General features: G+C 39.2%; 1 protein-coding gene across 6 annotated transcripts in view; it reads left to right on the top strand.

The window, feature by feature from the left end:
• Positions 1-7,994: 7,994 nt before the first annotated feature.
• Positions 7,995-22,640, top strand: part of MLIP (muscular LMNA interacting protein) — a 117,303-nt gene continuing 102,657 nt past the window's right edge. For 5 of the 6 annotated variants that reach the window (XR_004749016.1, XR_004749017.1, XM_035319924.1 and 2 more), the window contains exon 1: positions 7,995-8,159. Coding sequence is in view for 4 of the 6 variants with exons in the window: in XM_035319924.1 (XP_035175815.1) it covers positions 8,097-8,159 (63 nt within the window). In the remaining 2 variants the exon portion in view is untranslated. The remainder of the gene's footprint in view (positions 8,160-22,640) is intronic. The other variant, XM_035319922.1, reaches the window with a different exon arrangement.

The raw sequence follows: 22,640 nt of genomic DNA, 5'->3' as shown, positions 1-22,640 counted from the left end.
GAAAGAGTTCATGATTTTTCCCCCCAATTATTCGATGACATTTAATGTAGTACTTGAACCGCTATGCCTTATTTGTGGGTAAAACCATTACACAGAGGATGGATTTGAACTGGGGACAGGGGGAGCACAATCCATGTTTGTCTTTGGTTGCCTTGAACTTGCCTTCAGCCAGAACTTGTGCACTTGAAGAAATGTGCTCTGGTGAGGTTATGTGAATGTCCCTATGTGCTTCAATGCTCTCTTGTAAGTGCATTCTACAGCAGCTAAATGCAATGATGGGAAGAACAGATGATTTTTATTCAGAGGGTACTCTCTCTACCCATTTGGAAACACAATGACAACAATTGTATAGCTGTTTTTTAAGATCTTGTGTCCATTTTGTGTCTATGTAGCTTACCCTTTTGTGTACCTGCAGGTTCCTTTGGATTGCCCCTTTTAATATTGTTTTCTATAAGAATAAAAATCATTTTCTGTATTATAAATAGTGCTTTTTTTTTTTTTTTCCCTGAAAAGTTATTTACATTGGAATTCTATATTCCATTGTAGTGAAATAAAGAATGGTTTCTCCAAGTATATCAGATTTGAAGGGGAACTGTAAATTACTTTTTATTGGATCTAAATGAAGAAATCACCTTACACAGCTATGCATCTAAGAGTGAACCAAGAAGCAGTTTCTTACCCTTGATGTTTTTCATAGACTTTCATTTCCCCTCCTGACTTGCAGATAAACAGAACACCTTAAATTTGCCTTACTGTGATAAGCAGTATTTCATGTATAAATATGTATAGGTGAGCATTGAAAAGCAAATGTTCATGTACAACAGTGTTGAATCCTTTAATTCTTTTCACTGCTATTCAGTTTTCTAATGTATTTTAATGTACTTACAAATAACTTTTGGGAACTGATTACAAAGTTTGGGGCTCTGTAGTGCTGCCTTAACTCAGACTTGTCCTGCTAGACTGGGATGTAATGACATTTTTAATGTGCATAAAGCGTCCTTTGATGGTGTTTACCATGTGTGTACAGTTTCTTCATCTGTAAATATAATATGATGTATCATAACTCAATGACCTGGTAGATCCTCATCTTTTTATTTCATATTCAAAAAGATTTCTGAGATGATCATTCATGTATATTGAGTGCTGGTAGCTGGCTTTACAGGAACAGGGAAGTTACCAGGAGAGTACTGCTATCACATGGTTAGAACAATATTTTCAACTGATAAAATGGTTATTTTATTTTGAAAAAAAATAGATTTGCAATGGCAGTATGGTATCAAGATTTTTCTTGACTCTTAACTCATCCACTACAGCTTTTTCATTATTCTGTACATCAGCATTTTAATTGAAGATAATTTATCAACAGTAGGAATATTAAACTACTTTTCATTCATTTGCAAAACAAACATTACTTTAGAATCTGCTATTGCTTTAATAATAAAGACTATATTATGTGCATAAACATTCCAATTCAAATTAGCTTAGATGATGTCAATAAGAGACATTATATTAAAAATATTTGGTTACCATCCCTTTTGTTGCTCCAAAACAAGCAGTGTTTCTCCATCATGATACAATGTTTGATCAAAGCATATTGCAAAAATATCATCAAACTCAGAACCCATAAATGCTTTGGCAATCCAGCTAGTTATGTGCAGTTTATTGTTGACTAATTATATCTTACCAGACTGCAGGAAAAGTAATCTCATTCCACTGTTATAACCCATCTCCTGGGTTGCAGAATAAACCGTAGTTGAGCAAGTGAAATGAAGTAGGTCTGCTGAGAACTCTAGAATTTCATGATTTTTTCCTCCTCACGCATAGGTATGTGGTTTTGATTCTTCCCTAGGCAGTACGTTATTTTCCAAAATGCTTGAGAGTTGGAGGTGCTGTGTTAGTGCATCTTGCATGTGCTGGATCATGATTTAATAAGGCTTTTGAGTTTAATTGTACTTGTAGTGATTGTCTGGCAAAACAGCAAGGCTACATGCATTGGTTTGGAGACTTTGCTTGTGGGTTTAGAAATCAAAACTTTTGCTATTTAAATTAGGTGCTCTTAACCAAATGCTGTCAGTATTCATATAACTTTTTAACACTTGGGTGGGTCTTTGTTCTTTTCAGCTGAATTGGCTTTAAAGGCAGATTTCATACTGCAGTGTAGAGAATTCTGCTGTGGGTATAAATTTATGGTGGTAACACTCTGTGTGTGTGTTGGGGAAACAACACAAAGACAAATGAACCCTAGAGAATGATGGAAGTACCCAGACAAACAAACCAATGGCTTGCGGCTGAACATGCCACTCCACAAAACCTGTCAACCGAAGCCTCTGCTACCCGTTTGTTCAGGCTTTACTTAAGCAAAATATCCTGTACATTTCCATGGGAGGTGCTGGGGCAGGTGGTTACATTTCACTTTCCTCCTACAGAGGAGGAGCACAGGTGGAGGTGAGATTCTGACGTCCTTATCAGCACTGAATAATGTCTCTTTGCAGGTTCTGTGTTTGATTAGAGTGGGCAGAGACAAAAGGCGAAAGCAAGGTGTGGTGGGAGTTGTTCTGTCTGTGACAGCTCACATCCTGCTGCGGAGGAACCTGGAAAAGCCCACTGCTGCCTGTGCAGTGATCGCTGGCTCTCTGTGGGGAACGGCCGTCTTGTTCCCAGCTGACACCTCAGTTGTAAGATTGCTGGGAATGCATGGAGCGCTTTCCTAATGTGTTTTGTTAGCCATGTGTCATCAGTGCCATGAATTTCTGGTTGTGCAGGAAGGCAAGGTGAACAGCACCCCTGAATATGGGCAGCGGTGACTTTTTTTTTTTTTTTTTGTGTGATGCGTCTGTTGAAGTGTATCTTCCAACATGGAATCATTTACATTGCTGCAATATAGCAGCAACATTTAGTGTCATTGCATGTATATGGCTGAAATGACATATATTCAGCAGAAAGGAGCTCAGCTCTTCCTTTTCTCTCTGTACTCCTGGAGGACAACAGATGTAGGACCTCGCCAGCTCAGTGGTACCTTGGCTAGTCTGCTTTAAAACAGCTGTCTTCAAAGAGTCATAAAGAGAAGAAAGTGCTTAGAGCTTCCACAAGCTGCGGTGTCAGAGCAGGCTCAGATCTCTCAGACTCAGTTTATCATAGTGTTAAAATAACATTCCTTGTTTTTATCTTCAAATGTATTCCAGCTTGACCCTTTGGAGAAAATTTGTCCGGGAGTCTCCAGCTCCCCGTACGTGATATGCAAGGCTCTCTGTGACTGCTTCCTCACATGCAAAGCAGAGCCTGGCCGTGCACGTAACGTTCCCCTCTTTTTCCACGCCTGCTACCTCCTGCTCCGTGAGTATTTACAGAGCAAACAGGGTGGACCAGGGAGTGACAGCAGCAGCTGCCGGGCGCTGCAGCAGGAATGTGGACTGGCCTCTCCTAAGGATCAGCTTCCCACCCTTGGCTCCCTGCTGCTTGCAAGGTAAGCTGGCTTCGCATGCAGCCGTGGCAGCTCTGGCATGCTTCTTGTCCCTGCAATGAGCATACCACGAAATGGCAGCTAGAAAAGCCGCTGAGGTCCTGCTCTTTTCAGGCGCATGCATGTGATGGGGCTTTGGGCAGCCTGACCAAAGGGTACTGCCTTTTGGCAGGGAAGGTGTCCCCTTTTCCCCCTTACTGTTGTATTAAATACGTGATGGAAGGCATCTGTCCAAATCATACCTCTAAAAACTCACTGCAGAGGTAATCTCTGTGTAAGTTTTTTATTTTTTTTAGCTGATACATGTGACTTAAGTATGTGGTTTTCAACCGAGCATAACATGATTGAACTTGTCAGGGGCAGAATTAATGCTTTGAACTGCTTATGGTGTGTTTGATGCTGAGCAAATGAAAGCTACTGCCTTAAGAATGAAGTGGTGTGGATCTGTCATGTGTGATGCATTGGCTGGCAGTCCCAGGCAGCAGCAATGCCAGGTGGAGAATGAAAATTTGCAAAGTTAAAAAAACAAAACAAACAAACCAACCACCAGCACCACCAAAAACCACAACTGCTGTCGCTCTATGAGTGAAAACATAGCTCAGAGTGGCATACAGACATCGTGACAGTCACCTGCTTCTTTTTCCAAGAACAGCAGATTAAGTGGGCACAGAGGATATATCTGCTTAAATGGTTTATTTGCACAGTACTACTATTTTGGATTTTCATCTGTCTCTTCTTACAAAAAGGAAAAAAAAAAAAAAGGCAACCACAAGCCTAACCCTGTCAGCTTAATCTCTTGGCCTCTTGTAAGGTCCTGCACTGAGAAGAAAAACAGGTGTCAAGAGATCAGCGACTGTAGTACAAAGAAGTAATTGAAAATAGCAGCACAGTAATTGAGGCGGTCTATAACATCCTTTTTACTTAGCACCTGTTTACTGTGTTTTCCATTGCAAAGTAAAAGAGGAAATAAATCCATATTCACAGTGTCTTAGAAATTCCCCAGAGTAAAATAACCATTATTTCTGTGTAGGAATAAGAAATATATTCACATGGTTATTTAAAGCCAAATTCTTATATGATTGAAACCATGGTCCTTCCCCAGGTATAATGCTGAAATGTCATGCAATGTCAGGTGTGGTAGATAAAAGAGTGGTGGCAGCCTTGCTATGCTATTTACAAGGTCCTTGTATGGCAGCATCCAGGCTGCGGAACAGCCCCCTGCATCCAAGGCTTCTTGTGTGCGGGTTTTACACAGCTGGGCAGCTGAACTCCAGCACAACCATTCTCTCACTCCCTCTTCTCAAAGGCAAAGGGGGAGAAAATATGATGGAAAAGGGCTCAAGGACTGAGATAAGGATGGGGGATCACTCACCAGTTATCATCACAGTCAAAACACACTCCGCGTACAGAGAATAATGTCATTTATTACCTATTACTAACAAGCCGGAGCAGTGAGAAACCAAAAATACTTTCCCCCCATGCACCGACTTCCACCTCCTCCCCCAAGGCGGTGTATGGGAAAGGAATGGGGGCTGCGGTCAGTCCCCAGTGCTTTGTCTCCACCACTCCTTCGTGGTCACTCTCTGCCCCTTCTCCATGTGGGGGCTGCCCACAGGCAGCAGCTCTTCAAGAACTGCTCCCACATGGCTCTGTACCACAGGATCCAACCCCTAGGAGCAAACTGCTCCAGCACAGGTCCCCCATGGGCGGCAGCTCCCCCCAGACCCCTGCTCCTGCGTGGGCTCCTCTCCACGGGCTGCAGCTCCAGCCCGGGGCTTGCTCCTGCGGGGGCTCTCCATGGGCCGCAGCCTCCTCCAGGCCACATCCACCTGCTCCACCGGGGGCTCCTCCACAGGCTGCAGCGTGGAGATCTGCTCCATGTGGGACCCACAGGCCGCAGGGGAACTGCTGCTCCTTGCAATCTGCTCCAGCTCCCTAGTATTTGGACCATCAGCAGCATGATGCATTCAGAATACAAATTACCAATAATAAGAAATGAAGCAATTAGGTATTTCCATATCCCAATGGATTTTTTTTTTTTTTTTTTTTTTTTTTTTTTCCTTATGGAATCCTCTGTTCAGCTTGTGGTAGACACACAGTGAAAAGGGAAGATATTTTTTTTTCCTTGTGAACACTATTAGAAACCCATTATAAGAATGATTATGAAACACCCACTTGTAAAACTGACTGTTCTTATTAGGATCTCAAGCTGGAATTACTGTGAGCAAGGTCACTTCAGAGCCACTTCCTTGGGTCATCCTGTTGTGGTGGCCTTTGACGTTCACATGGGTGAGCTGACACATGAATACCATGGAAGACTGTGAAAGTAGAGAGTACGAAAATGATTAAAGATCAAATTTTAGGGCAGTTAGTGTGTTTGCTAACATAGCATAAACTCCAAATAAAATTTGTCAGTGCTGGTCTAAGTCTATATGGACTTACATGTTTTGAATCTTACTTAGCTTGCTGTTTCATTGCATCCCTGACACCCTGCTCTTTTACCACCACAAGTACCTGTTCACCAGCACAAACTGAAAGTGATTCCCCTGGATAATGCTGTTTTGAAACCTGCTGGAGGTCGCGGGGAACTCCAGGCACCTGTTACAGGTCTGGAGAGCCGGCTGAGCACACCTAGCTGAACACTTTCACCTGAGATGCTCTAGTTCTTGTCAATGATGGAAAACTATTGCAAACTCACAGGCTAACATCAGTGGAAGCTTTTTATTTATTTATTTGTGTGCCTTAGGAAATATCAGAAGTGATGGTAGAGTTTCATCATTCACTTGGCTGTGAGTGTTCTGGTTGGGGAATGACCTGGAGGAAAACAGGGGCCACCTGTGTTCTTGTGCCTGCTTGCAGTGCTGCTCCATGGAGGGGTTAATGACTTGGGGACTAATCCACCCCTTTTTAGCAGCGTACACATAAGCTGCTATTGAAATCCCATGTAAGGGTATTCACAACTGAGATTTTGAAGACATAAGTGTTACAAAAGCATGTAGGTCCCCCACCACAGAGACAGGTTTTAGCCTCACAGAGAAGATTTTGGAGATACCAACTGCTTGATACCGTTTGTGTTCCTGCTGAAGAACAGAGGAGTCCCATAGCTTTCCTCTGGGTATTGTGTCACTTCTCGTTCCTTTTATCCCAGCATTTCCAGGAGACTCAGTAGGGTGTATTTTTACTCCTGTGACATCAAGCACATATTTATTCCCTCTACTACTGCAGCCCTTGTAGGTTTGACTAGCTCTGTGTACGTGCCCTCCAGCTCTCACTCTGCTGCTGGCTGCCTTATGCTGCTGAAAACAAAGGTAAAAGAGAGACAAAAGAAAAATAATTTTAACCGGAGTAACTTTTTCTTTGTTCTGAAAAAAAGTTTTTTTTTTTTTTTTTTTTTTTTTTGGTCAGGTTTTCATATGTAAACTGTAAGGACTTCTGCAGCTGCCTTTTCTTCCCATCCAAGGCTCTAAAGACCGTGTGAGTACAGCATCCATCAGGAAGCAAGCAGAGTGGAAAGGAGTGTGTTTAGTTTTGACTGTCATTTCCACACAGGCAGCCGAAAAAATGATTGAGGGGAAAGGTTTATATTTATGTATTTATTGTTTGAGGAAGTATTTTTTTACCAGGTTGCTGAAGGGGAAGAGAGGGAAAGGAGGTATCTTGCCTTTGCTAAGGATTTAGTGAGATGCATAAACTGCCAGTGTTATAAGAGGATATGCATTTCTTAACAAACCACAGATGGAGCAGAACATGTATTCATCCCTTGCCGCCATGCATGAGCCAGCCCATTTGGTGCAGCAGCCGCTGGCTGTGCGACGAACATCGGCACCCGTGGGGAGGTTCCCTCCCGGAGCTGTTTCTAATATTGGCCTCCTGACTCTGTCACCCTGAACCGGGGCCAAGTTACTCTGCCAGAGTACATGGCCAGCGTCAGAGTGCACAGCCATCTTCTGCAGGGGTGTTCGCTCCATTTTGGGTGCTCGCTGGCCACTGCTTGTGTTTAGGGGTGCTCAGAGTGCCTTCTGAAAATATTGCCGTCCCTTCTTTGTTTCAAAAATCTGAGGTATCACATCCTGGTATTAGAAAATTGTGTGTGCTCTGTGTGAATGCATGTTAGGGTAGCTCAGTCCCAAATGCTCAATGGAGAATGATCAATAAAACACCATTTTAAATTTTTCTGTACCCTTTCTGTCTCTACAGAACACGTGGTTGCAGCTATTCATAGTTGTCATTTTACTTGCTTAACAATCTCCGTGAGCACAGGTTAGTGCTGCTGAGGCACTAACTTCTTTAGCCATTTGTTTTCTTTGGCTTTTAAGTATAATTTCTTTGCAAGAGGGGGTGAGGGTGAGCAGGGAGTGAATGGGACCAGTAACCAAAATCCCCCCTGAACAAATTGCTGCGATGCCAAAACCATGTTTATTGTTATCGGAGGCAGCTGCCTGCCCTCTCTTCGCAGTCCTAGTCGTGAATTTTGTCAGCTATAAATGGAAACACATGCTGACCAGAAGTTACCACCAGCGCTGCCTGAGACTTCTCTCTCACAGCTTCAAAAGTACAGTGACAGCTAACATGTAGCCAGGTTAAATCGCTTCTGCTCGGGATATTAGAGTTTGGGTTTTTTTTCTTCCCCTGGGAAATGGAGTTGGGAAAACATGAAAGAAAAGTCTCAGGAAGAGAAGCCTTAGAGGAAAAGCAAATGGTAAGATATGTTGAGAAACATTGCCAATGTCTTTTTATTTTTAATTATTATTATTATTTTTTATTTTAATTTAATGACAAGAAGGCAAGGCAAATCAGCTGTGGTACTTCATAGGAGTATTTCCCTAATTCCTTTAACTAGTGACCTTGAAGATTAAAACTTAATTTGTGTATGTTAAAATAATTAAGACAACACATTTCTGTGAACATTATGGAAATTTGTTAATGCGTTTTATGAGGTGTATGTGAAGGGCAAAAACTGCAATCCAGTTCAACTGCAATCGTCTGTGCTTTTCTTGTATTATTTTGAGGGACTATTTCACGTCTTTGCACATTGCTTTCCATAACCTTAAGTTGATAAATGGTAGAGGAAATAATTTGTCTGCGTCTGGAGCTTACTGAAAAGAAGCGTGACCAAAATAAGTTATTAAGAGAAAGTGAAAACAATCAAAGCACAGCTTGTTGGTAATTAGTGTAGTCCTGAAACACAGTTCAAATGTTCTTGCATAAACAGGGTTATTTTCTTAATATCATGAAAAGGGCAGTTTGTTATTGACTTGACACAGCTGTAAAGAAAGGTGGCCATCATTCTTGTTAAGAAACAAATTAGCACTGAATATTTTAGCAGTTATCTTACGTAGTGGTGGTGTTGGATTGGTTTTTGCTTCATAGTGGGCCAGTACTACTTTGTTTAGTCGTGATGTTTGCCTCTGCTAGCTTCATTTAAGTGAGACTTTGGAAACTTTGGTGTGTTAATCAATGGCTTTAAATAGGGTGCATTGGGCAGGAAATCTGGGAAGTGCTGAAACAAAATAAGGATTAGGCCTTAAAGTACTTTATTATTATTATTATTATTATTTTTTATTTTTTATTTTTATTAGTAATATGTGAAAGAGCACTGCATGAATTCAAAGTATGAATGTTACCCAGTATGTTACCTGTTTTTTTTTTTCCTCATTAATAAAGTAACAAAGACCTTATTTATTTATTTTAATTTGTGGTTGGTACATAAAATGTAAGGGAAACTCTTCAAAAGTAAAAGCAATTATACAAGTCACAAAAGCTTCAGGAAGACTTTCAAAGGAAACCTTTGAAATGTTGCACTGGTTCATGTGTGTGGGGGAGGAACGCATAGCAGTGTAATTAGATAGCGTGATTATCTAACTCCAGGCTGCATCCTGATGCACAAACAGTTAAGTGCACAACTGAGGCTTTTCCAAAATGCAGAGTGCTTCGGTTGGGACCATAATGATCTTCTGACAGCATTGTGTGTGTCATTTACTACTTTTGAGAATGGCAAAATGGGGCGAAGAGGAACCCCACCGACTGGAGCTGTGCTAACACCCGTCCTAGGTCGCCTGTGGGGCTGGCTGGTTGCTTCAAAACTCAATGCACTGAGCTCAGAGAAATTACCAACAGCAGTGGCAGGTCACATCCTCACAGGTGGTCAGCAAGGGGGCAGAGGAGGCCCCATCTCATCTTGCGTCTGTCGCATCTCTGCTGACAGTAGAAGAATGCCCTGGCTCAGTGCCCGTCCTCCTGCACCTTTCTCTGTCTCCTTCCAGCCCAGCTCCATCCTCACCCCCATCCCCTCTCTCCCCTACTCCCCTTTGTTCTGTTTGCCTGTTTAGTCTTAACACTTTTCTGTCTGATTGCCAGACAGATTTCACTTTGTCCCCATGTTTTTCCCGGTTTTGTGCCTCCTGGGCTTTTATTGATTCTGCAGTTTTCTCTTTGTTACATGCAGGCCCATTCAATATTCAGATACTGCATGGGAGTAGTGTCAGTCTGGGGTACAGATATATTTGTACTTGTATTGTTGATATTTGTTCACTTATTTAACTTCAGCATAACAAATGTTATCTATTTAATATTATAGGCACCATGAGGTGTTTGTTTTATATGCCGTAAGCTGGATGATACATTATGTATGTAACAAGATGATAGTTTATATACATACTTTTATATAAATCATAGGGGCATGGCATAACTCAGGAGTGAAGGGACTTCAGGAAATCTCTAGCCCAACCTCCTGCTTAGAGCAGCTATGGGGTCAGGCCAGGTTTCTCAGGGCTTTATCCAGTTGGGTCTTGTGCCATACCCATACTTGGAGGTTTTCAACATCCCTGGGCATCCTGCTCCACTGGGGCTGCTATTAGGTTCCCCTGAAACCATCTCCAGGCTGAAGAAGCCTGGCTCCCTCAGCCCCTCCATACAGGGAAAGTGCTTCAACTCTCCCTGCCTTGGTGGTCTCCACTGAGCTTGCTTCAATTTATCTAGGCCTATCTTCTATTGAATGGCCCTTCTATTGAAGGGCCCCAAACTGGATGCCATATTGTAGATGTGATCTACTGAGTGCCTAATAGAGGAGGATAATACCTTGTGACCACTTCTTCACCCCAGTTATGCTGTCTGCAGCACAGTACCACAATGCCACACTCACTGATCTCTCCTCTGATCCTGACCCACAAGCTCATGCCCAGTACTGTTGCACAAATCATATACAAGCTTCTCAGATCCAATCTGGCGCTTCACACAGAAGGATCCTCTGCTCCTTATCTTCCCTCTTTGTCTTTCTGAAGGTCTTGTATTGCAGCACTAAAGCTGTGTGAAGTATACTACCACATCTTAGTTATTTCTGCAGTGTCATAGTTCTGTGACCAGCATATATTTCTGTGCATAAGATAAATCTGGGCTTTGTATACTTTTTGTTTTTAACAGATATTTCTATCTGTTTTCAAAAGAACAAAGACCTAATCTAGTCTGTATCATCCTGAAAATATTCTGATTCAAGAGTGTCCGCTAAATAGATACCAGTTCATGCTCATGTCCTACCTCTATGTAGGACAGCCTTGCAGATAGTTTTATTGTGTAGCATTGTACCTTTACATTCACTGCTTTCTGTGGATGAGATAAATAATATAAAATTCTGTACCACTTCAGGCTATTTCACTTAATATTTGTGAAATTTATTGTTAAAGAGTTCTTGTCCTTGCCTCCTGGAGGAAGATTTCCCAGCAGCCAGAATCCTGAAGAGAGTCTTTGTGTTGAGCTGGCTGTGGAAATGGAAGATAATGGAAGTCCCATTTTGTGACGGGAAAATGGAATGACTCACTATCAAATAGATTGAACTAAACAGATGAACCAGATTTTCCTTTTTATAGTTTTGATTTTAGAAGAGCTCAGAAGGACAGAATAATTCTAGTGTTTCCCTCCTGAATTGACAGCGTGGCTCAAAATAGTCTGTTTACATTCTGAAGTTCTTCTCCATTAACACACATTGCCTCTGTTATTTGAAATGATTTTAATTATATTTCACACTTGTCTGTTTCCTATTTGATCTCTGTTCCCTCCATGAAAATGCAACACGTGAAGTATTGCATTTAAAATAATTTTACATTGGTATAGTAACAGAACATTCAGTCTTAATACTTCAGTTTGCATTATATGTTTTTTGTTTGTTTGTTTTTAACTTGTTACACTAGATGGTGATAATGAAAAGAACAGTCATGTAGAGGTAATAACCAAACCAAACCATCTATGGATCAGAAAGAATACCATATGTCACTTGAAATGCCATTAAGCTAAGCTTTTGGCTGACAGGATGTACTCTGTAAGAACGGGCTGCGGTACAGTTCAGAGAACTATTATTTGCTTTTCACAAACAACATGTAGAGACAGCTCAAACAAAGTGATGTAGTTTGGATCAAACCCACCCAAGTGAAACAATGACTGATCTTTGTACATTGGTAGTAACAGAAGGATCCTTGTCAAGATAAGGTTCTCTGTGCAGATTGCTCTGGTAAAGGCTCCCCTGAGCAGACAGCCCATTTTCTGAGGGGAGCTTGGGGAGATGAAGATAGGAGGGATGTGCTTGCTTTGGAGTTGGTTAGTGGGGAAAGCCCATGCCTTCCTTGTGGTTCAGGTAGCTCTCATCTGTGTGTCTCAGGGGCTTCGTGCGTGCACATGTGCAGCCAGGGTGGCGGTGTAAGAGCGCAGTGCTGTTTGGGTCAGCCACACGTTTTCTTTCTCTTTGGAAAGATAAGGTGGCCATCACTGTGGGGGATGGTGGCAGAGATTAAGAGGAGGTGAAATACAGTGATACAGCCTGGAGTGAAAGATACAGGTGCTTCAGCAGGTTACTTGCTACGCCAGATATAAAACCTTTGTCCCCTTTGCCTGTCCTCCCCCCCAGAAGGAGTCTGGTGGCTGTGGAGGCTGCTTTGACTTTTCTACTTCTGTCTCTCATGAGAACTCGTCTACCCAGAAGAGAAACTCTTACAAATACACTGATTGCTTGAATTCAATCCTCAGTTTGATAATTCAGTGCTGAAGTGTGAGCATCACACTCATCTTCAGCATAGTTCAGGAAACTAAATAAGCATACATATTGTGTGTACATAGTTAGAGAAGGTTTTGTGTGTATACATTTAAATCATTCCTGTGTACCCATTTCCTGCTCTAGAGGTTGTCTGTGACCTCTGGGAGAGTCTGTCATGCAGCCTGGTTCAGCGGGGCAGGCTGCCATGCTTCAGGTGTTTTCTGCTACCTTGTCCCAGGTTGTGGCAGCCTCTTACCATAAGGAATGGTTATGGGAGGTGGTTTCAGATATCCTTGAACTTTGAGCAGCAGGACTGAGGTTTTGCAGAGGCTTTGCAGGAAGAGATCGATAAGATCCTAGCTTGGATACAATCTCTTTTCACTGTGCAGGTGTAATGAGGTGGCTGAGACATCACTGCAGGTAGAGCATCAATGTTTCCTCTTGCTTATCTAGAGGTGAGTTGCAGAGGCATGGATTGCTCCAGCAAGTGATCACCAAGGAAGGAATGACTAAACTTGGAGGCTGCAAGAAGCAATATAGTTTTGTCACTGTTGATGTGACATTAAACAGGACCAAAGCAAGTGGGAAACATAGAATGCTGCTCTGGCCTCTTTTCTAATCCCTGACACATAGCTCTCACCTCACGGCAATTTACACTACCTTTTCTTTAATCTAGTGCCAATCTTAAAGAGGCATTGCTAGAATGCGTGAGGTGGGCTTTGGTTGCATCAGTGGAAAAAGCTGTCTTGGAGAGGTGTCATCTGATGATATATACCTGTGTATAATTTGAGAGTTAGAATGGGACAGAGACCATTTCCATAAATAAGATTGAAAAGATACAGCATGAGAAAAATCGTGTGTTTCCTGAGGGAAAATATCCCTCTGGAACGTGGGAATTAGTTGTGGGTGACACTAGGGAAAACACGTGCTGTCCATTGCTGCTGCTAACACTGAAATTCAGGATGGACATTAGAAAAAGCTCCTTTGATATAAGGGTAGCACAGCACTGGAACAACAATGAGATTTGTGGTCTATCCACCCTGGGAGGTTTTAAGGACTCAAATAGGTGAGGACATGGCTGACTTGGCCTGGTTTTGGTAGTAGTCTTACTTTGAGCCAGACTGGACTGGGTGACCCTGTGAGGTGTCTTGCAAGCAACATTCCTTTCATTCTTTGATTTTGAAGTAGCACCAATGTATTTTTCAGGAAACATGACAACAACTTTCTCTATCTGCAGGGCCCCTTTGACACATTTAATACTGATACATAATGAGACCATGCTCATTTATTAGAACTCTTCATTCTTCTGTAAAAAAAATAAAAATAAAAAATACTGCTTTCAGTTCACTGACCGGTAAATTCTGAAAGTGCTAAATAATACACCAGTGGCATTAAATCTGTATCTTTGATACGAATTCTTAGAAACAGAGCTACTTGACAATGAATAGAATAAAAGGAAAGAAGCGAGTTGTGAGAAAGGGAGAAAGAAGGTGGACCATAAATGAGTTAGATTTTCAGGGCAGCCAGCAGACAAACAATAACATGTTTCCATATTTGCTTTGTATCAAGTATGAAATACATAATATTTCAATACATTTTACTCATATTGTCCTCCCAGGATATGTCATTAAATTAATTGTAATTAGTGACTGCTTATAAAACTAAATTTCCTAAATGCATTTTAAGTATTTAAACAAGTCTAAACACCTTAGACGCTAACCTAGCCAGAAAAAAAAAAAAAAAAAAAAAGTTACTTCAAAGGAAAAGGGTCCAAATATCAGGGTATCTGTTCTTCTGCTTGTTTCTGAAGTAATTCTGGTGTTGTGGTAGCAATGATGAAATAGCTTCATAAGTATTTTTCCAAAAAGTGGATGAATTAACTTTATCGGGGTATTTTATCCAAAATGTCTCCCAAGGAAGGCAGTGGGGATTTTTTTTTTCATTTTTTTCATTTTTTTTTCTTTCTTTTTTTCCCCCCCTCTCTCTTTTTAAAAACATGCTTATACTCTTTACTGATGTATTATTCAGACTTATTTTAATAATCAAGTCTCTATTGAGTAATGCTTTTATTTCTATTTATTTATATTCTCTCAGGATTCCATCAGATAAAGAAAAAATGGAGCAGGGTAGCATTTTTTATTATTTTTTATTTTTAAAATATAATCTGTTATGCATTTATGTTAACAAACACAGGTTGGAGAAATGCAACCTGTGTGTGGAATGTGTTTGTGCTGTAGAAAAATGATGAAGCCCTGTCAATATCTACTGCTTCCTAACTGGATAACAAATGGAGCAAAGTCTGGTAGTCCTTAGTTTCTAGACCATCCCAAACCTTTGACTGATGTTTCAATGTTAGAGGTGAACAGTACCCTTGCTGCCTAAGTTCTGTTGTATCAAGAGAGCAGAGCTGCAGCTCTTCTTTCCTGAGTGGTCTTCTGGGTGCCTGCTGTAGGAGACATCATGATAAGACTTTTTTTTTTTTTTTTTTTTTTTTTTTTTTGGATACAAGAAGCCACATGAATGCTGTTACGCTTTTGGGGTTGCCCTCGTAGCTGATCAAAGTCCATTTTGAGATGTTATTTTTGTCACTATGGAACCATTATTAGCTGATCTAAGCATTAAAGCCAGAACAACAATCATCATTTTCCTTGTGTTATTTTATCAACATCTAGCATTGGTAGGATGGTCTTCCAGAGACCACACATAGTAGGGCTGCTCTTGGAGCTGTGATCCTGTGACACAGGTGTCTGTTATGGTATTACAAGTCCTCTAGAATCACTTAAGAGTGTAAGAGTCTCAGCTTTCATTTTAAAACATATTAACAGTCCCACCACTGTGGTTGCAAAGAGAAGATTCGATGGGACCTGACAGCAAGTGAAACCCACTGACACTGTGACATTCTTGGCTCAGTGGCTCTGAAAGGTGAGACTTGTTAGGGGTGTCTCAGTGCAGTGAGAGGTCAGTCTGTGGGTAAGGTAATAGTTCAGTCCTACAGTAGTTTTCAAGATTTCATAAACTTCTTTTCAGTTTTCTTGAAAATGGAATTGTGTCTCCAAATATCTTTCTCTTGAAATCTGGAGTGAATTGAAGTATGATGCTGGAAGGAGGAAGGATGGGGACTGTTTCTTATACTTGGCAGGCAGCAGATGCCCAAGGCTGATTTGGGATGTCAGGTTCATCTCTTCAGTTCATTCATGAACTCAGGCAAAACAGGGAGTTGTACTTGGATAGTTTCTCTGCCATGCCTCTTTCTGTAAATGAGATAGAACAGACTCCCCTTCAATTCTCATTGAGTTTGCACAGAAAACACCATGGGTTCATGCAATATGCTGATTTTGCTGACAGGGGATTGAGATGTACATTAGTTTTTTCACATGTATTTGGAAAACAGGCCCATTTTTTCAGTCTAGCTTACATTGGCACACAGGCTTTTAACCATGATAGCTGACCAGAAGACTGTCTATGGCAGGGGAAAAAAAAAAAAAAAAAAAAAAAAAAAGTGCTGTCTTATTAACCCACTGCATGCAATTTGCATGCTAAATTCTGTGTTAAGCATTCTTTAGCCTTCCCTGTCTTTCTGAGGGCCAAATACTAGTCCAAGTGGAGAGAGACCAGGGAGCAGATTTTGGTGTGCCAAGGCAGGAGTGGTTATTGTAATGCAGCTCTGCAAATGTCATGAAAACATGTACAGTACTGCTTAGCCAAATCTGCAGGCCAATGTCTATTTGGAAGTAGTAGGCTTTCCATGGCGATTCTGCATATTCACAAAATATTTTAATTCTTGTTATTTATTTATTTATTTACATGAGATAGCTGAATTATCAGATGTTTTTTGCAGTAGCAAAACCTGTATCTTTTGTTTTGGCAATAGTGACCCTGACATCAGACTTATCTAAGTTTTAAGGTAGGATTAATTTAGTTTCCTTATGATGGTCATATAGAAAACCTTTTTTGCATTAAATATTTAATTGTTGAGAGTTAACTGGTAGGTTTTCCAAAGAACTGATGGTGACATGCAATAAATACTTCAAAATACTTTCTGATGGTATTTTTTACTACATTCATCCCTACCTGGTAGGTTACCGTATCCAGGTTTTTGTGCCTAGCCAGGTTGGCAACAAAAACAGATTTGCTGAATTTAAATGAAAAATTAATCTTGCTCAACAGCTTTTATTTTGTCACAATTTTGAAAAATATAAAGCAACAGGATGAAGATTTTCTTATCTTGAATTGTACACAAATGAATGTATTCATGCTCTAGAACTAAAGTATTTACAGAAATAATAATAATAAAAAAAGTCTCTGTGAGGCAGAAATTGAATTATTAGCATTCTGTCTTTACTACTTCATGTTTTCTATTTTGATCATGAGGAAAATTTGGAAATCAAGCATGGGAAAAACAGTAGTGATTTTGAAATGCTATTTTCTTAAATTATGTGAAATAAATTAATCAGACATACTTGAATCACTTACAATTGAAGATTTTGGAAAGAGCCATTGAAACTTGCTTCCTTGTTCAATAGAATTAAAATTGTTTTCATAGAGGTTCCATATATCTCATAAAAAGTTACTGACAGCACATTTGTCACCATTTAACTTCTACTTAAAATATAGCTGTTGGTGGTGGTTTTATATAATAAACATACTTCAAGCAAGAGCTGTGTCATTTAATTTTGGTTTAGTAAATATACCTTAAAGTGCATCCAGATCAACAGCCAGACATCAACTGAACTAAGTGATAATCAAACAAAGAGATGGTAATTCTCAGCAAAACTCCTGAGCCAAAACTGCATTCTCTCTTCCAGTTGGAGACAAGAATAGAAAAATGCAAAGATAAGTATTTGTATTTGAAATCCCAGGAGAGAAAAGGACATAATTTGTCTCTCTTCTTTTCTTTAACATTTTTCATTAATGTTATGAAATTGATCTCGATTGAAAATAGAGATTTTATTCTGGTTATGTTATTAGGTGAACTGACACTGATTTTGAATACATAAAAAAAAAATAAATATCAAGAAACTGGCAGTGATTTATTTGTTGGGAGAGGAGCAGTTAACCAAAAAACCACAACCTTTCTTGTTAGACTTATTTGTTGCAAGTTAGTTTATACTTTCTTTTCTGGGACAGAAAGTCTATATGCTGAAGGACTGCAATGATAAATTATTCCTGTAACCAAGTCAACCCACAGTTCTTCCCCAGTTTCTAAGGAGCAGAATTCAGGGTTGAGGGGGTCAAGGTTGCCGACCTTGCCAATGACTTGTAGTGACTCAATGCTGCATCATGTAATGGATTGCCTGGGGTTTTCAGAAACTCTGGCATTTATAGATTCTAAGAATCTACCTCTGAAAAAATGCACTTTAGAGTTTAGAAATCATGATTATCTGAGCAAATTTGATGTTTCCTTTGTTTTATTTCTAAATGTTATGACACAAATGTCAATAACAGGATTATAAACAGTGTTTATTTCTTTATTCTGAAATTATGATCCGTTTAGGAATCATACCCACAAGTTACTTTGCAATATGATGTGGTCTGAACAAAACCACAGTTATCCTCAGTGTTTTTATAAATAAAATTCAGTTAAATAAAATTTAGTATTTCATTCTTCTGCTTCCAGGTGAATATTATTATTATTATTATTATTATTATTATTATTATTTTTTAGATTTATCAGAACTTGTGCTTCCTGTCAAATGCAGAAAACATGAACCAAGAGGCTGAGATGTCCAAAGAAAAGGAAGCTTGGCATTTACACCCTCCCACAGAATGCCAGTCAGAGATGAGCTGAGAAAATGGCTCTACACACTCTGCTCTGAGAAATTAGCCACCAGCAGGAAGGTGCATGGTTGGCAATCTCAGAATTACTAAACTAGGGACGTCAGTAGGCTGTTTCTTAAAAGCCACAGATTCAACATTTGTAGATATTAGTTATCGTTCTTTAGTTCTTTGCCTAGAAAATAGAAATAATTGGCTCCCTAGGAATGCTGTGAATTGCTTGAGTATTGCAGATGTGAGAGTCATGAAAATGCAGATCATCATGAAATTAATTTCCAGGCAGTTTAAGGCTTGAGAAGGGTGTGAGACCAGGCATTGAAGTAGCAGGATGAGCTTTGATGGTTAAAGCTGATTGTCAGAATATACTGCAGTGTAGCAATTAATATTACATCATAAAATTCAGAACTTAATCTCATTTAAAATTCTGATCTTAGTATTCTGAAAGCATCTCTTTTCTCTATTTCTGCATATATTTCTTGATAATAAATAAATTTAAGAACAGAATTACTCATATAAACTTATTTTTATTGCTTCTCGGAAAACTTAAATTTCTTGTAAAACACTACTTGTCTATGAAATTGTATATTGTTACAATTAACGTTCCTGTGTTCCTTTTTTATTGTTTCTCATACAAAGTATTACAGATTTAGACATTCCCTCATTAAAGATGCAGGAGAAGGTTCATATATTTCAGTGGTTTACTTTTAGACTTCTTAAACAAAAGCAATTTGTCCCAATAGAAGAATGATCTTTAAAATATTGGCATTTGCACGAAATGTCTACATTAATAACAAATAATTATCTCACTGAGATAGCTACAAGCTAGCTGTAGTTTGTTTATGTAGGTGTTTTTTTTTTTTTTTTTTTCTTTCCTAAGTGCAGAGATATATCATGGTCAGTGGATAGTAGCTATCTTATTTTTTATATCTGTGAGAAGATACAATTTCTAAACAGATATCCAGCAGCTTATATGTGTAGTGCAACAATTTATCAAATATTCATTGCATGTAAATATATTCGATGTTTATTCAATGACCCCAAAAGATTTAAGTAACTTCAAAAGCAGGTAATTCATTCCAGTCAAAGTCTGAGTGGCTGATAATTTTCTAGTACATCTGCAATTACTTATATATCTTTCTTTTTCCATATGAACTATGTTAGATAAAGTGATCTTTGTGGCATAAGAATGAAATACTGCCTTACAGGAGAGCAGATACCAAGCCATGTAGATATTTATTTATTTAATTAATATGTATTTGGCTATGCAGATGTGGGAAGCATTTGTGGAAGAAAGCTTTCACCTTTGTAGCTGCATCCAAACATTTTGAAGTATTATTAGGAGTTTCTGAGTTCAGTGCAGTAGCTTTTGCTCTCAGTAAAAGACACCATGACTTGTTCAGAGTGGGGCTATGGGGTCTTCTGAAATAAACCTGCCATTCTGAGATGTGTCTTAGCCATATTTGCTTTTTATCTGGGGGTGATGGGAATTTAGAGTGAGATTTTAGTGCTGAAGCTTATTGAATACAGAGTAAACTGTCAGAAAATATTCAGGATTCAAAATGTTTCTGTTTTGGAAACCAATGGAAAATCAAAATCATTGTAATGTAGCATAAATGTTAATTATCTCTGCATCATCATAAGCACCATTAATATTGTAATTTTTTATGATGTATGGTGCAATTTCACTCATGAATTATCTACATCAGGGCTTCTTAGCTCAAGGTTATGAGAAAATATGTAAGCAATGACTACTCTCATCTCCAGATGAAGAATTGAGTGCACACTAGCTTGTGCAGTATGTTCTGAATTATTTGTAAATGTCATTCAAGTCAATTTCAGAAGCTTATTTTAAGCTCCCACTGAATATATATAAGGCCCTACTGCATGTGATTTTGAAACAATCTTCAGAAGACTGTAATCAGTTCACTTTTCCTTTTAATTCATGAATAGACACCCCAAATTTGTTAGTCTTGAATTCAGGAAATAGTTGTCTAATAAAATGCTTATTATTTTAAATGTGTAAATTTTATAAATAAAGCCATTGCTATATAGTGCAATTTATGTCTACATTTTTCCTGGGAAACAAGTTATTATGTTTTAAAGCAATTTTAATCAAGTTTGAAAAGTTAAATTACATCATAAGTTTAAGATGTTTTGTTTGTTAATGCTTTTATGCTCAGAGGAATGAATATATCTGAAAAAACAGTCATCATAAAGTACATGTATACTTGTTATCTGTGTGTTGAAATCAGTTATTTAGAAAATGACTGAAATGACTAGGTAGGTATTATGTGATGCGTACTTAAAGTATTTGGAACTATTAAGAACTATTAACTCACAAATAAATTGAAATCTACTTTTTAATATTTAAAAATAGACACAGAACAACAACAGAACAACAAATTTCTCAGGGAAGGGTATTTGCAGCAGCCTGTTATTTTCAAATTTGTTTCCTTATATTCTCACTTGATAAGTTTACCCTTTCAGTCCATCAGGGCAATGTTTCATCCAGCTCTACCTTCCTCCAACGGAATAGCAATGCCATAGGAAATACCATGCAATAAGAAATGCCTCTGGCTTCTGGGTGTGCTCAACAACACCTGGCTTTGCAAAGCAACGTCTCTTTTTTTCCTGAGTACTGAATATTGCCCATCAGGAGGCGTGTGTGTGCAACACCTGATTATTAATTCATGGACTGGCTGTGGGAATGAGCGGAGCAGCTTGATGTTGAGCTGAGCCAAGGCACCTTTAGACAAGCAGAAGAATACGTACCTAAGGACATTGTTGTCCTACGTTTAGGCATGTCTTTTTCCAGATGCTGAAAACTTTTCTACAATGACAGGAAGAGGAGCAGGTATTGAAAAGCTGAAGCTATGAGTTGATATGAATTCCTAAACTCCTTTTGGTGGGAGCTTCAGCATTCAGTGGTTTCCTGAAACAAAGGGACTTGGCCATATCTTTTCACTCCTTCCTTGTGCAGGCCAGTGAAATTGGTGCTGTAGAGAAAAGTTTTGGTGAAGTAAAAAGTGGAGTGGGTCTGTATAAGTCTTAGTACTTGGCAGTGTTGCAGCAAGATGGGAAAATTTTAGTGGTAGTGGCTGAATTATTCTGGTTGCAGTCCCATGCAATGGGGTGTATACCACGACCATTTTATCATTGCAGCTGTAGACATTGGAAAAGGCTTGAGAAGAATGCTGAGAGTAAGAAGAAAGATGTAGGGAGCCCTAAAAATTAGTGTGAGAAGTCAGGAAAAGTGTTAGAAGTCAGAAATGGGAGAAAAAGAAAGGAGAAAAAAAAAAGAATATTAAAATGAAGGAAAAACACTAAAAGAGAAAAAGTTGGTGGGACAGAGAATTGAAAGGAAGAAAATTAAATAGAAAAGAATTAAACATGAAGAAGAAAAGCTCAAGAAACATGGGAAAAGACAACAAAAAATAAGGGCTAAATAGGGGACCTAATGGGCTGTGTCACACAGCCTTATTTTTTTGTACTGATGTGCGTGAAGTGAATTATTGCATTGTATTGATCTAAACTCTGAAACTCTGTCATTTGCTTTATCTTTGTCTAGATAAGGCTTTATTTTTTTATTTTTTTATTTTTTTTTATTTTTTTGTGAACAAACTTGTAGAATTCACAGATTACTTGCCAGAATGCCTGTAGGTAGTTTGTAAGCCTGGTTTAACAAGAGAAATTCCTTCTGCTAATGTGTTTGTAACAACCTTTCTCATTGACGCAGTGATTCTCCTAACATCTGCTAACCCCTCCCAAACACTTAAAAGCCTCTTCCAAATAAAATTTCAACTGTGGAGTGTAGCCACCTGCATTATCACATATAGGAGTATATGGGATGTCAGTAGGACAAAAACCTTCATACTATTGAATGTATGAGGATTTGTTTGCTGACCAACAGCACAGCTTTCCAGTTGGTTTGATACTGATCTTGGGGATAACTCTTTTACATCCATGCAAACTGGTTTTGTCACTGACTCTCATGCCAGAGCCTAGCTGAACTGTAAACAAGATTTCCCTCCTTTCCCTCTGGGACTTTTGTATAAAGCACTTGACTGCACTTATTACACAGTCTTACCCAAATGATTCTATATTGATCTATGTAAACAGATATAGATAGATACAAAGAAGACTTATGTCCCAGGGTGGTTGAGTATAACTAGATATGTCTCTTCTACTCAAAAAGCCAGCAGTGATACTTTCCATCATGCCTTCAAGAGAGAAGTCCTCAGCTCTTTGCTTGATTTTTTTTTTTTTTTTTTTTTTTTTTCTTCTATTCCTTCCTCGGTTAATCTCTCTCTGGCATCAGGAGATGGTCCTCTTTTGCTGCTGTTCTCTCAGTGCTGGGGCTGCCTTCTCACACATCAGTGCCAGGCA

The sequence above is a fragment of the Oxyura jamaicensis genome, chromosome 3 (genome assembly GCF_011077185.1).
Source record: "Oxyura jamaicensis isolate SHBP4307 breed ruddy duck chromosome 3, BPBGC_Ojam_1.0, whole genome shotgun sequence".
NCBI classification, from domain to species: domain Eukaryota; kingdom Metazoa; phylum Chordata; class Aves; order Anseriformes; family Anatidae; genus Oxyura; species Oxyura jamaicensis.
The sequence above is the reverse complement of the archived record's forward strand: the minus strand, read 5'-3'. Positions and strand labels throughout refer to the sequence as shown.